The 16,371-nt window shown below is 36.9% G+C and overlaps 1 protein-coding gene across 2 annotated transcripts in view; it reads left to right on the forward strand.

The window, feature by feature from the left end:
- The first annotated feature begins 13,198 nt into the window (after nucleotides 1-13,198).
- LOC111516670 (putative inorganic phosphate cotransporter) overlaps nucleotides 13,199-16,371 on the forward strand; it is a 35,846-nt gene continuing 32,673 nt past the window's right edge. The window contains exons 1-2 of one of the 2 annotated variants that reach the window (XM_074171499.1): nucleotides 13,199-13,377; nucleotides 14,739-14,878. In XM_074171499.1, coding sequence (XP_074027600.1) covers nucleotides 13,293-13,377; nucleotides 14,739-14,878 — 225 coding nt within the window. In that variant the 5' untranslated portion in view covers nucleotides 13,199-13,292. Of the gene's footprint in view, nucleotides 13,378-14,477; nucleotides 14,655-14,738; nucleotides 14,879-16,371 lie in introns of those variants that run through there. The other variant, XM_074171500.1, reaches the window with a different exon arrangement.

Here is a 16,371-nt window from a genome sequence, read left to right on the forward strand (position 1 = left end):
CATGAACTGAAAAGAGACATGTAAATAATAACAAACGTTCAGGATATAAGAACATGGTCAATAAAATCAAATAAATCAATTTGAACTAAATTGAATAAAATCAAATCAATAAAATACCGTAGATATTATACATTGTGTCCGTAAAGTATGGAACAAATTCATTTTAGCTAAACAGGTCATTTTAAGAAATAATCCTGAAACACGTCGATTTTTTATGTTAATTTACCGTATTTTAAAATAATAATCTAATATACAGGGTGAATTACGTTCGAGTAATGACGTCACCGTCATTTTTTTTTAATGGAACACCCCCATTTTGTCTCAATTTTCGGATTACTCTAGCTGAGTTGATTCCAAAAATGTATCACATGTTGATTCCAATTGGTACAGGGTGGACAAAAATACAGTAGTTGTGTGTGTGCTAATAAAGTAACGCGCAACATTCTTTATTAGGTAAATTAACAATATTATCAAAAATACTTATTGTCTAGCGGCAATTAGTTTAAATGTAACACCCCGTAGTTTGCTACATATGTTTAGAGTAATAAAAATGAGCTGGTTCCAAACATGTTTGGTACTTGTGGTCTAGCAGACAGAATATGAAAGAAATTATTTCTTATCTACATTTATAAAAAACATAGTCGTCTAGTTTTTTGTGAAATATCATTATTTGTTTAGTAATTTATTGATGATGTATTTATTGCCCAAAAGCACGGTCTAATAGGACGGTCTAACTCTATTAGACCGTGCTTTTGGGCTCTGTAATACGAAGGAAGGTCTCGAGAAGGAACTAGACATCATCAAAAATGATCTTCAACAGAATGGCTACTCCAAAGCGATGGTAGAAAAGACTTTGGCTGGAAGACAGCAGAAGCCTCGCAAGGAAGAAAACCCGTCACAACCAGTGCTTGCACTTCCCTACATCAGAGGATTATCGGAGAGGATAAGAAGAATTGGTTCCAAGTACAACATCAGAACCTGTTTCAGATCCGGTAACACTATCCGTAGCAGCTTCACGAAAACCAGACCACCAAACGCGGACTGAGATTCCAAGAATTGCATTTACCGGATACCCTGTGAGTGCGGAAAATCCTATATTGGTGAAACTAAGAGTCCACTGAATGTTCACATTGCCGAGCACAAGAAACACACACAGCGAGGTGAAACCAGCAAATCAGGAATAGCAGACCATGTTTGGACCCATCAACACAACATCGAGTGGTCCCAAGCTGAGATCTTGCACAGAGAGGAACATTGGTTTAGGAGAAAATTCAAGGAAGCCGCATGTTGTCCAACAACGTATTCAGCCAAGCCAGCGTAGAAATACGCAACATATGGAAACCCATCATAAAGCGAAAAACAGCCAACTCCCGCCAAAACGGTCATCTCCCACGGAACCAGTAAAGCGGAAAATGGAAAGCGGGGATAAGTGAAAGTACTCGAACGACCTATAAATAGTCATCTCTCGGAGGAATCAGTCCAGTCATCACCCGAAGACGATTGTAGATTCTAACAATCGAAACGTCGTGAACTAACGTGACTTGGAATCTCTCCACTTTTTATTTTTTTCTTCTTTTTCATTTCTCTATTTTTATTTATTCAATTGTTCTATTTTTACTTGTATTTTATTTCAGTATTATTTCAGTATAGTTGTTTCAGGGGTTTCAAATCATTTTATACAGTAGACAATGGAAGTCCGAACTAGTGAAATTCATCATGAAACATTGTCAATCACCTTCAAACAAACGTCATTTATGGTTTTGAACATTTTGAGACTGTTGTAAATAATGGAATCTTTCACAGGGTCGAAGAAGGCAGCGGTAATTTAATGCTGAATCTTTGCCTGGTTTGATACATTGGCGCGTCCAAGTTGTTAAACAATACCAATTTTTGAAGAGAAGGCAGATTGTCTCATATATAAATAAGGAGACCACAGTTAGGATTCTGTTAGAGGCAAAAAGAGGCCGACAAGAGTCCCTAGGCTTGGTTTTGCATATGCATCGTATTACACGTTTTTGTATTAGTAATACTGATTGAACGCATGTGGTAGAACACACACCCCAAAAGCAAATATCATAACGAAGATGGGATTTAAAAAGGGAATGATAAACCATTCTAGCTTCTGCAGATCCGAGCTCAAATTCAGTTACTCGTATTGCATAACATCCAGAGGAGAGCTTCGATTTCAAAGTATCTACATGTTTGTTGAATTTTAAATTATTGTCAATGAACAAGCCAAGGAATTGTTTTTGATAAATTCAAGTTCAAGAGATTTGAGTATCCGGTATCCGGTAAATGCAATGCTTGGAATCGCAGTCCGCGTTTGGTGGCCTGGTTTTTGTGAGGCTGCTACGGATAGTGTTCCCAGATCTGAAGCAGGTCCTGATGTTATACTTGGACCCAATCCTTCTTATCCTTTCCGATAATCCTCTGATGTAAAGAAGTACAAGTACTGGTTGTGGCGGCTTCTCTTCCTTGTGGAGCTCTTGCTGTCTTCTAGCTAAAGCCTATTCTACCGTCATTCTGGAGTAACCATTCCGTTGAAGGTCATTTTTGATGATGCCTAGTTCCTTTTCGAGGCCTTCCTTTGTATTACAGAGCCCGAAAGCACGGTCTAGTAGAGTCTTGATGATTTCTCTCTTAGTCAATTGATGGTGGTTGGATTCGTGGTTCAGATACTGTCCTGTGTAAGGGGTTACAATATACAGATGTTTCCCATTTAGTGTCGGTCCTCTTCACCAATACGTCTAAGAAAGGCAATTCGTTGTGGACTCCTTCTCCATTGTGAAAGTGATGGAAGGACTTGCGTTGTTGATGTGCTTCAGGAAAGTGTCTAGTTCTGCATTCCAATGATTCCATATTATGAAGGTGTCGTCTACGTATCTCAACCTGACTCGGGGCTTCTTATGGGCTTCTTCAATGGCCAGAGTTCCAAACCACTCCATATATAACGGCTATAACCAGTGAAAGTGGCGATCCCATTGGCAGTCCCTCATCTTGCGTAAAGAATTCGTCCTTCAGTTGGAAGTAGCAGTTTCTTACACAGCATCCTAGTAATTCCAGGTCCCGATCTATCTATTCAGGTCCCTATCTTCCGATAGCTTCTTCTGTATGATTTGAAGTGCTTCTTCGACAGGAACGTTGGTGTAGGGGCTTTCTTCAGCCTCGATCTGATCCATAAGGATACTGGTGACTTCTACTGCGGTTATTATTTCCAAAGTGGGACAGATGTTGGTGCAATGGCAAAGTTTAGACCTTTCCTCAACAAAGCGGGAGGGAACTCGTGTTGATGACGTTGGTGACTTCATAGTTGTCGTGTTTTCGTTCTGCATTTGGGCATTGTATCTTCACCAACTTTCCCCACTTCCTATTATGGGTATTTTCCATGTCTTGTCGGATCTTCAAGCACGTGCTTTCAATCTTGGCAAAGATTGGTCAATGATCCTCTTCCAAGATTTCTTCAAATCGTTCTGTGGCATCCTGCATCACAGTTGACCTCTTCCAACGGTGGTAATTAATTTGAGACCTTATCAGTGCTCGACTGGCGCGTTCCAATATGCGTTTGGCTCTCTCTCCTGGGATTGGCGATTACAGTAAAAAACCTTTGGGTATGATGTTGTTGTCTCTAGCTTTGCACAAGAAGCTGAGGTGAATTTCTTCTTTGGTAAGCTTGACCATAGTCTTCTCATATCCTCGGAATAAGTCGCTGGTTCCGGGTCCGTACCGGGCATTCAACGTTTGATTGAAGATGGTTTCGTGGTGTATTTCATCAGTTGAATCAGTATTAATTTCAAATCAATTTATATTATATTTATCCGGTTCCTAGACATTTATCTTCTTGGTTGCCTGGGTTTTTGTGGCATTGAATTGATGATTTTTCTTTTGGTAGATTGATGGTGGTTGGATTCGTGGTTCAGATACTGTCCCGTGTGAGTGGGTTTTCAGTACCCAGATGTTTCCTACTTCCTCTTCACCAACACGTCTAAAAATGGCAATTCATTATGCTTCATTCTGCATTTAATTCAATTTGTTCTTTCAGAGATTTCAAATCAGATTAGAATCATCTTATACAATGGAAGTCCGAACTGGCAAAATTAACTTGATATTTGTTAGATATAGTGGTTTTCCAATAACCTCAGCAGCATGATGCCCTGGAATCAGCATCGATCTGGAGATCCTACTGCAGAACTATTTTAGATCCAGAGAAATTGGCAAGCATATTTTGCTATTCCTACACTTGAAACCGAAAACAGATTTCACAACAATGGATGGTACCAGCTGCGTTGGAAAAAGTAAAACCTTGCCGTTTCTCAGCCTCTACAAGTTTCTTGAAGACTTCTGAAAGTAGCTTGTTGTGGAGCAATTGATTGGCGAACTGCTTCATTATATCAATCAGAGCTGTGGTGTTTTCTACTCCTACTACTGGAGAATAGGAGCGGGTTCCGTTGGATAATACTAATAAAACAATATACATAAACCAAATGTACTTAATCTTGTGGCTCAAAGGAATAATGGAACCTCTTAAATTTTACGGCAGAGTGAAGGCAAAACAAATCATCGCGTTGTAACCCCTATGATGGGTTTGAACTCTGTATTTAAAGCAGAAGATACTTTTTGCTAGGGAAAACTATAGCCAAACTTAAAATTAGAGCAGCCGCTGTTACCATTTGAAATTTAGAAACGAAGAATGATACTTACCAGAGAACTATCTTAGATGTTGTCTGCAGAAGTAATCACCCTCCAAAGGTTTGGCTTAGCTTCTCCTATCAAATAGGCACTGTTTTAGTATAGAAAACTTCTTCACTTAAGTCCTTCCAGGCGCTTTGTCGGGATATGCCATTGATACCTCTTATGAACTTTTCCTAGTGAGTTCTCTCATGTATTGTGAGATATAAATATACTCTATGTTCCCCTTTTTCCCCTGCTCTCCTACCAGTATAATTACCGGCAATAATACACCGCTTTCAAAGTTGATAAGTATAATAAAAAAAAATATATAAGAAATTCGAACTTACAAATTAATATAATATTAACGACAAAAATAAGCAAAAAGAAACCAGACCATCAAATTAACAACCAGACCATAAGAGCATGCTCAACCGGCATTCGATTTAATATTCATAAGCATACCCTTTATTCGGCAACTCTATATGAGACAAACTATTTAAATAAATATTCACCCACAGTGTTTCAATAAAATTATATGGTTAGCCACCAGACGAAAAAACCCTAAAACTTACTTACCAATAGCTCTATTCCTCCGTTCAGCTATAGAACGCGGCTAATCCTTTTATGGTTCACTGAATCTAACACCAATTCCGAATTTCACTCGTCGAATTTGCAACCCAAAAGAAGGAAAGGAAAATCGGGTTTTTCCCAAACTCCCAAAAGTACCTTGAATATCACCCTTTTCGAATAACTCGCGACTGAACTCTCGGTTACCCCTTTCTTTCTATTACTTAATTAGTTTTCCGACTTTATCTCAAAAAAAATTCTCCTCTAATTGATTTTGCTCAAATCGACCCTTCGACGACCCAAAATCACCGACGGACACCTCACGACTCCCCAAACTTAAACCCTCTAATTATTTTCTCTCAAATCGACCCTTCGACGACCCAAAATCACCGACGGACACCTCACGACTTCCCAACAAAACCCTCTAATTATTTTCTCTCAAATCGACCCTTCGACGACCCAAAATCACCGACGGACACCTCACGACTTCCCAACAAAACCCTCTACCGCGTTCCCTCTCTCGCGACAAAATTTTTCCTAAGTCCGCGGATATTTCCCTTCTCAAAATTGAATGGCAAAGTTACGGCCCATACATCCAATCAGAGAATTCAATTCTATCATTTAGTTCTTTCAGTCGCTTCGTGATTCGTTAAGTATTTAAGTGGTTTTTAGCATAACGTTCCCAGCTTATCGCTGACTTTTCAAAAGACCCAGCTGCGTTTCATAAACAAAGTGTCTCCAGCTATCAATAATAATGAGTTTTTTCGTCTGGCCCTTACAAAGTAACTGTGAATAAACCCACTGTATTTTGTGGTTAAGAAATATGCCTTTAGCACGTACAAATCCTATATACATCCGTTCAGTAAGATATCGTATCCCCATGAACTTCAATTTTTCCTATTCAGATAAATATGTGAGACCACAAAATTAAAAATAAAATACAGGGCGTCTTCTCATAAGGCGAACTGTTACAGCGTTCCAAGAAAACTTCGGAACTAATAACGGCGTGATCGAGTCTCATTTTACATGCATGAGAAACAAGCAGTGTCCTCCTTGGACGGCAATGTGTTCACATGCACTCTTCGCTGCATGGTTAAGATGCTTAAAAATATTGTGTGGTCTCGGTCTGCGTGCCTATACCTCAGCGAGAAGATGCGCCTCCGGGCTATGGTAGGAGTGTCTGGGCCTGTAACATATAATTTGTATGTCAACAAAGAATAATAACAGCTGACTTAACGAGTTTTCAAGTTATCTCCTTATTTATTTGTATATAGACTGCTCCGGGTTCATGCGGAGGGCGGTTCTTGGCTTATTATATCTGAAGATGTATGCAAATTGTTGACTGTATTTGTTTTATAAATCATGATTGAAATGTTTGACTAATTTCTATGTAGATGCGGTAGTTCGAACTTGCTGAACATTGGTTGGTTTCGGCTTTTTTTTATTTATTGAATTAATAACAAGGGATCCGACCATAGGCTGGGTCACAAATCTGGCTCCCATAACCGAAAATCAAAAGTGTCTGCCATTCGGAATGGTATCTGCCGGAGATAAATGTTAAAGCTATTTTCCGGGTTTTTTGACCGTGGTCTGCAGGTTTTTATGCCTAACGTTTCGTTTACTACTGCGGTACACTGCAACCGTTACCACAGCGCTTTTGATAATAATATTAGTAATCGACTTTTGCGCTCATAAATACTCGAGGGTATAATTGTGGCACCCCGGAAACCGGAGACACAGGGTCACCCATCTGTTTTATATGGATGATCTTGAACTTTATGCCTCTGGAGAGAAGGATCTCCATCAGTCCTTGAGGGTGGTGGAAGAGTACACGCATGCTATCGTTATGAAATTCGGGATAGACAAATGTGCAATGGTCCATCTCAAAAGAAGACGATGCGGGGACTACGGGAGGATGTGCAGCTCATAGATGGAAGCATCCTACACAAGCTACATGCCGGAGAGACATATACTTACCTCGGGGTGGAACAACGCCACTCACAAGAGGTAACAGCAGTGAAAAACTCTCTCCGCGGCAAGTATCAGCACAAACTTCGACAGATCTGGTCATCGGAACTGTCGGGGAAGAACAAAGTTGCTGCAACAAATATGCTTGCCGTTCCAATCTCACTCTACTCGTTTGGAGTAGTGAAGTGGAGTCGGGAGGAGCTGTATCAACTCGACGTGAAGACCCGAAAAATTATGCATCTCTATAGGAGTTTGTATCTCAAATCGTCCCTTCTACGGTTGTACTTCCCCCGGCAACAGGGAGGCCGTGGACTTTTGAGTTTAGAGTGTCTACATGACAGAATGGTACTGGATACAGCCAGTAAAGTCGTCAGGAGTTCGGATCCTCTTCTCTGCATGGTCCGTGACCATGAGAGAGCAGGAATTGGAGCATTTCTCCTTAGAGCAGCTGCCCGAGCAGCTGATGAACTCGGTATAGTTTTCGACTCTGAACGACGTGACTACAACTCTGTCACCGAGTTGAAACCCGTTCAGCAAAAAGCTCAGATAAAAGCCGTAGAGATCACCTTACTTCTGCGGAGACACAAGAATAAGCCAATGCATGGGGTCTTCTTCAATAACATGGGAGACCTTGGCTTATCAAAGCGCCTGACGTTCGCTTTTCTCAGGTCGAGTGGGCTGAAGTCGGAAGCTGAGGGGTTCATCATGGCTTGCCAGGATGGTGTCTTCACCACCTTAGTCTACCGCAGTCGCGTGATGGGTATAGAGGTTCCTGACACAAGGTGCAGGGCCTGCCGCGAGGCGCCCGAGACCCTAATGCACTTGCTATCAGCATGTCCAGCATATGCGGTCTCGGCCTATATCCATCGACATAACGTGGCCCTAAGAGTGCTATATTACCATCTACGGCACTCTTACGGTATTGACGAGACACCGGTGTTGCCCTACGCTCCGCGGGATATTGAATCCGTTGTGGGGAACGAGAAGTGCCGAATTTATTGGAACTATTCGTTCCCTACCCTCAGACTCATACAAGCTAATAAGCCTGATGTAGTCCTTCTCGACCACCAGACCAAAACGATATTTGTCGTGGAGTTTTCCGCTCCTGGCGAGACGAATATCGTCAGAAAAGAGGAGGGAACACGGATAAAATATCGAGATTTTCTCTTCGAACTCCGCAGACTCTATCCAGATCACTCTGTCAAGATGGTTGTTCTGATTATTGGAGTCCTTGGTGGAATGATGTCCTCTCTACTCTCGAATCCTAAAATCATACCGGCTTGCCGCACTAAGGCAGAAATCTTAGCCGCACAGATGCAGAAGGCTGTGATTCTTGGCTCACTGCGCTTGCTCAGGGCACATGATTCTCGGACCCAATGATCACTTACCCCACGGTGTGGGGAGTCGTCATTGGTAAGTTATGCTGGCGCGCCCTCCCGAATGTATCGGGGCTTCGGGGGATAGGCCCTGACCAGCGCACACTACGGTGAAAAAAATAATAATAATAATAATAATAATGATAATAATAATAATCGACTTTTGCGCTCAGAAATACTCGAGGGTATAACTGTGGCACCCCCGGAAACCGGAGGCACAAGGTCACCCATCTGTTTTATTATAAACAAAATAAAATTACTGTATTTGATATCAATAAACAAAAATATAATTCATCTCTTTGATAGTATTTTATTTCAATCCATCCATTTTCATGTTGGTATTACGCATGCGTAATGTCTGAAGGTAGACATATTGAACATTTACTATCATTTTTACATGTTGTGTGTTTTGTTATTAATAGTTTTGTTTATTATCCTTCAATCGTTTGATGCAGGTACTAACTACAAAATAACAATAAATCCAGTTCGCATTTATGACGATGTATCTCTGTAGTTGTTCCTAAAATAATTTTTTGCTGCGAACTGGTTTATTTTGGGCAAAAAACCCAAGAGACATTTTTTGGTTACAAAGAAACAGGCTATCGGAAATAAATTTTTAAATGGTAAACAAATAATAAGACAAAAAGTTACATTGGAAATACATTTTAGGGGTTGCGTTTTCCACCCCTTACAACCATGGAGTAAACTAAATAAATTTCTGGCTAAGTGTCTCTTTGGTAGTACAAAACGTCAAGTTCATTTCAATATTGTAACTTTTTCAGTGCTTGCGAAAAAAATTGTTATACAAATTTTATGTACCCCTTTTAAGGGGCTGTATCTTAACAAGGGATGCTCCAATGAAGTTTCTTTATATGAAAGATCCTATATTTTTTTCGATGAGGAATTACCTCCTTAAATGTTTTACACTTATTTAGATATATACCTGGTATAATTTATATTTCACCTTTATACACATTTTAACTGTTGATATTTATACTGTTACTTGTATTTTATTGTTCCTTGTATTTTTGTATTATTTATCTCTCACAAACAAGTGGTATTTTGCACTTCGTGGGTTTTATCTGATATATTCACTCCATTCTATCCACTGTATTACTCACTACATTATTCCAAATGATGGATAAATATTATTATTATTATTTATTTGTTGAATTAATAATAAGGGATCCGACGAGGTACACCCAGTATTTTGAATACGTGGTGGCTGCGGCTATGAGCTTCGTTCAAAGAAAGAACATCCCGACGATTTATGATGTTGATAAGTTGGAATTACTGGCGGCGGTGTTCATGTAAATATGCACATCATGATATGCTATAATACGGGTTATCTCTGCCGAAAATGTATTTCTACATTCATAATTTACACGTATGCGCTCCTTTCTAAGTACTCTCTCTTTATTACAACACTGCATACACAGTAAATCAATTTTTGAGATTTAAGTTTAGATTGAAATAAACAAACAGAGGAACCCTTCTTTGATCTTTCTTACTGAAGCTGTTTTCTGTTTCAGGGTCCAATTGGAGCAACAAGTTATTTTTCTATTCATGATGATAATTACAAATTTTCATAATATAGACTTTATTTCCAATAGGCGTTTCGATACATAGTAGCATCTTCAGTTGGACTGGTGTTATTGATTTTCACCAAATAACGGAATAGTGCTGTATTCAAGAAAGTTCCCTGTCAATATTTTTTCGATATATTATCCAAAAAACTATCTACTCAGCTTTTTCTGCTGAGACGTCTTGAAATTTCTTTAAATTCTTGAAATGATTGCTTTATTCAAATAGGATCCATCGTAATATATACAACAATGATAATGTTAACATTAATATACATATAAATACAATAATACAAAAAAGATCTACTTATATTTGTTAATAAGTAGTCTTACCTACGATAATTGAAAATACAAAAACATAATATATACATAATACCTTAATGGTCTCTTAAATGGTCTAATAAATTTCTTTTGAGCAGAATAAGACTGTTAGAAGATTTTACATTTACAGGTAGACTGTTATACTTAATAAATCCTTTGAACATTAATGTTTTAGTATTAAATATTTTTGTTTGACTATTTACATACAAATTATTTTTGATTCTAGTATTATAGATAACCAGCATGTCCAGCATATACGGTCTCGCCCTATATCCATCGACATAACGCGGCCCTAAAAGTGCTATATTACCATCTAGTCTCCACACAACGGGTTAGCAAACTACCTTGAATATTGTATGGATGTTCAATATGCCTATGTTTTCTAGTATATGACATGACTTTACATTTACCTATATTCAGATGTAGGTTATTAATTCCACACCAAGCCTGCACATTACCTATATTTTCCCGAAGTGTTATGCAATCATTCACATTTTGGATAGAATTCAGTATTTTCAGATCATCAGCAGAATAAAGTTTCATAGAATTTGTGTGCTTAAATCATTGATGAATATCAAAAACAACAGCGGTCCCAAATTCGATTCTTGGGGTACGCCAGACTTAGCAATTATTGTGTCTGAGATGTATCCGTTGTAATAAACTATTTGGTTACGGCTAAAAAGGTACGATTCAAAAAAAAAACCTAGTAGCTTATTACAAAGGCCTTGATTATCCAATGTTGAGCATATGTAGTGGGAAAATAATGCTAGATTTGATTCAGTGCTGCGGTGGTTCATGAAACCATATTGAAATTCACTTATTTGGTTGTGTGTTGACCAGTAAATGTGCTTATACAAGATAATTTCAAACGCCTTCGCGAAGTTTGAGATAACTGAAATTGCTCTGTAGTTTGATATGTTTGAAACATCCTCGTTCTTCAAAATTGGGCAAATTTTGGCAAGTTTCCAAACATCAGGAAACGTTGCTGTATTCAATGCGCTGCTAAAGAACTCTGCAAACGCATTTACTATATCTTGAGGGCTTTCTAGTTCTTGATTGTTATAGTTCATTTTACCAGGAATTCTTGACTTTTGTTTCTTTGAATAAATGAAATTCCAGGAAGGAAGATGAAGGAAGGTGAAGGAAGATGAAACAATTCTTAGTAATGTTTGTTTGAAGGTGGTTGACAATGTTTCGCGGTGTATTTCATCAGTTCGGACTTCCATTGTCTAATATAATATAAATTGATTTGCTAACCCTGAAAAAATTAAAAAGATTAACCAAAAATAACAATTTTATTAAAACAAAAAACTGAAATTACAAAGAAATAACATACAACAACAACCAAACAAATAAAAATTGAAATATTATTAAAAGCTGAAAAAATTTAAAAAAAAATCAAAATATTATTAACAAAAAATGAAAAAACGAAAATTGAAAGATTTCAAACCAAGTTATGTCACAACGTTACGTTTACAACACATATAAGGAATATGACTGCCGATGCAAATAGGATGCTTGGATTCATTTACAGGAATGGCAAAAACTTTGAAAGTATTGCCACTTTAAAATTGCTATATTTTGTGTATGCTAGATCTAAGTTAGAGTATGGCTCTGTGTTATGGAATCCAGTTTACGACTACCAAAAGGAAGTTCCTAAAATACTTATGTCTAAAAGATGGCATCGATCATAACATTTTGTTGACACTATTTGATATATATGATGGAATCGACCGATACTTGATTTATTGTGTAATTTTCACTAGACAGTTTTACAAAAACGCAACACGTGTTTCGCCATACAATGGTTTCCTCGGGCGTGTCTTGAGACACGCAAGTTTTTGTAAAACTGTCTAGTGAAAATTACACAATAAAGTGTTTTTTAGAAGTGTTTAAAGTGTTACGATTTGATATGACTTCTTTGGAAAATAGGAGAGTTATCCTTGGTATAAAATTACTGCATAAATAGTATAACTATACTAAACAACAATATTGACAGTACGGTTCTTTTGGTATCTTGTATCCACAATCACTTTTAATAATACTATAACTAACTTTTGCGTCAGTACTGTTAAATTGCATGATTTGTAACTTTTTGTATTATATACTGAATTTTTCATTCCTCTTTTGAAATTCTATTTATACGAATATTTTATGTATACTTTGTTTCAGCATTTAACTTTTATACATTTCCATATTCCATTATTTTTATTATTTATTTCATATATACTCTGTAATAATAGCATTTCCTGTAACTGGATACTCTTGTTGGAAATAAATCGCTTTTTTTATTTTTTTTATTTTTGCAGAAACTTCGTAGATATGTAATACCTATGCTTTTGAAAATTGGATATTCAACATACTTTTATACAAATATTTATATACTTACATATACATATTTTGTTTTAATTGTACTCTAATCTGTATACATTGTGAATAAAGTTATTACTATTATTATTATTATTGAAATGGACACAATATCACTATTGGTTAACCATATGAGTGGTTTACCAAGATCTAATTACAATGTGACGATTTTTCTTGGGGCTCCATCCAATGAATTTGCCATCGCCCTCAGAGGGTATAGTTACGCCACTGAGTTAGTGGAACACATATGTTTGTAAAAATATAATGAACGATAAGCCAAAGGAATGATAATATTTTCCTTAAATGAACAGATAATAATAAATAAGTACACCTTTTTTTATACTTGACGAATAATATACCTATTTTAATTTTGTTCATTTACTGTCTCTTGAATGTAAGTTGGCCGACCTTTTTTTATCATCATTTGAAGTCGTAGTTGAAAATGTCGAAAACATATGAGAGTGTTCATACAGAAGTTACATATTTGAATGATGATGTGTACCACGGAATCGGGATAGAGAATAAAGGTAAATAGTGTTTCTTATAGCGTTCAATGAAATAAACTACTGAGGCATAGAAGAACCACATATTTTCTAAAAAATAAAATTAACCGGCCCTGCATTGCAAGTCTAAATCGACTACAGGTTTGATGATTAAACAAAACATCAATTAATTTATTCACATAAACATTTCTCCTGAGTTACTACGCTCATTAATGATCGGGGTGATTGGAAAGTGCATATAGATTATAACGACAAGGAGTCACATTTTCTGCTTCATAATTGTTCATATATAATCCATCTGGAGGAAATTCGATGGCAACATTAAACTTACCTCTAAATCTTTCTGTTTGAGATTTTTTTTAAAAAATGAATGACTCAACTCATGAATCGATAGAGTCTTCAAAAAAACGTCGTCAGTTATTATCATCATTATTAAATTTTGTGAAAAAATGAATATTTATTTGGATATGAAGCTCCAAAAACACATGACATTGAAATGGACAAAACTTTTTAAACAACTATAGTCAAGAATTTTTTATTCTTTGAGAACTATCAGAACAACATTCAAAATCTCTATAAATATGACGACTCCGATTTGTATTGAATATTCCTATACATGGTGGAAGACCAAGGACCTTGGTCCAAAGTACAATAATTCCCATTATTATTTTCCTAATCACCAGAATTTATTTTTGTTTGTGCAGATTTGTGCAAGAAAATTAATATATTATAGTAGTAACTAATCCCTCGGCTTTCATTTCTTTGAAAGTTGGGAAATTTTGGATTCCCTCCCCCCCCTGGTTTTTCTTTTCGCTACGTCCCTGAGTGGAACCACATATTACAAACAGGTGTATCAATTATTGCTGATTTCATATTCCTCGTTTTTAATATTCATTAAAACAATAAATAGGTACCTAGTGACATCTAGTAACGAATGGCTCAAACACCAGATCAGTGTATCCTGAAATTTATAACTTACCGACCCTGACCACTAGAGGGCGATGGCATTCCGATATTGGTATTCAATGTGGTTACCAATAGAATTTTGTAACACCTTTCTTTTCAAATAAATTTCCATTTCATGCCCATATGATATGGATAAGTAATGTACCCGTTAGAATAGAATGATGTCCATGATTCGAATGTCGAAAGACATATTACGGATGTCTTTTTTATGTCCAATTGCACGTTGTCACATAATAAACGATTTATGGATATATGGACGTCCTTTTCATGTCTATATCGATAGATATCAATAATGGACCTCATTTGCATATCCAACGGATATCCTATGTTTACTGGTAAACTAATTGCAAAATTAATACTAAAAAGATTTTTTGCAATATCAATTTTGTAGCTCCCATAATGTCAATTTTTTTTTTCAGGTGGAAAAGTCGGTAAAAGACACGGACAGATTTTGCTTTTCGCTTTTCTTATATGTTTTGCTTCCGCAACTAGAGTGGACATGTCTATTAGTATTGTAGCCATGACTGATAACAGAGCAAGTGCCAATGAGGATATAACGGTGAGTTGCTATTGGAAACACATTCAAAATTAGAGAACCGTCCTGGCTTAGCAGGGGTCCAGTTGAATATACTTCGAATACACATCTTTCAGATTATGGAGGGTAGAGGCACAATATAGAAGTAAACACATGTACGGTGGTAGAGGTAAGGAGAATCGTCTTTGTGTGTGAAAAAGTGTCCGTTGAAATGTGCTAAATAACGGTGGCGCTGCAGTAGCAACAGGGTAAAATTAAAAAAGGCGCTAAAAGTTATTAGAATAGGATAAGGAAATAAAAGAGGACGAAAGAACTTCCGTCTCGTTATGGCGCACTTTTCAAAATAAGAATAAAATGAAAACTAAAGGTTCATAATTATTTGTTTGCTTATCATTTCTTAACGCTTGATCAATATAACATTTTGGAAGTAATACATAAATGAAAAGCAGAAGATTATATTGCTTACAGTTTATTAGAATGTATAATAACAGTATGAACTACAAAATAATTATTTAAAGCTGATAAGACGATTAAATTGATGTCTCCACGTTTTACCACAGCAAAAATTTTAGGTTATATTGACGAAATTGGTTTGGACTACGTAAATATATGAGGTCTTATACAGGGTGTAACATAAGTACGTTACAATATTCAAGTGACGTATTCCTGAGACAATTTTGAGAAAAAAGTCTATATGACCGAAAATGCTTCGTTTCGAAGATACGGGGTGTTGAAATTTAATTTTTTTGTTCGCTTTTTCAAAATTAATCTTGCAAAAAATAAGTTATTTGCACAAAATTTGGTAACCGAGGTTTTTTGACGTGGGAAATTATAATTTCGTATTAATTTTCATGTTACATCTAGAGGGCGCTGCGTACGCTATCATTATTTATTTCAAATTGTCCTAACTTTTTTGACAATCAACTTTTGGTACTTTTCATTAAAATGCTGGTCATACTACCCCTAACGTATGGGTCGATGAAACTGTGACCTCATCTAGGAGGGCCTTTCTAGATGGACTATCCACCGGATAATACTGTGATTGTAATGGACAATGCACCTTATCATTCGCGACGGTTAGAGAAGTTTCCGACAACGTCTTCAAAGAAGGTTGAAATCCAAAATTGGCTGCGATCAAAGAATATTAGCTTTGAAGACTCAATGCTAAGAGTACAGCTACTAAAAATTGTTAAAGAGCGCAAGCTTGAATACCAAAAATATATAGTCGATGAGATGGCAGCAGGCCAAAACAAAATTGTCCTTCGCCTGCCTCCATACCACTGCGAGCTCAATCCCATCGAGTTAATATGGGCGGATGTGAAGAATTTTGTAGCTCAGCGTAACACCACGTTCAAATTTGCAGATCTCAAAGTACTTTTTGATGAGGCATTGAAAAGAGTCACAGCGGAGAAATGGGAGAAGTGTGTTTGGCATGTGATATCGGAAGTCGAGATAAAGATGTGGAAGCTTGATAACATAATAGAGGCACAAATCGAGCCACTGATAATTCAGATTGG

This window comes from Leptinotarsa decemlineata, unplaced genomic scaffold (genome assembly GCF_025532065.1).
Source record: "Leptinotarsa decemlineata unplaced genomic scaffold, Ldec_3_MD MMD2_tig00000010_RagTag_RagTag, whole genome shotgun sequence".
NCBI lineage: Eukaryota > Metazoa > Arthropoda > Insecta > Coleoptera > Chrysomelidae > Leptinotarsa > Leptinotarsa decemlineata.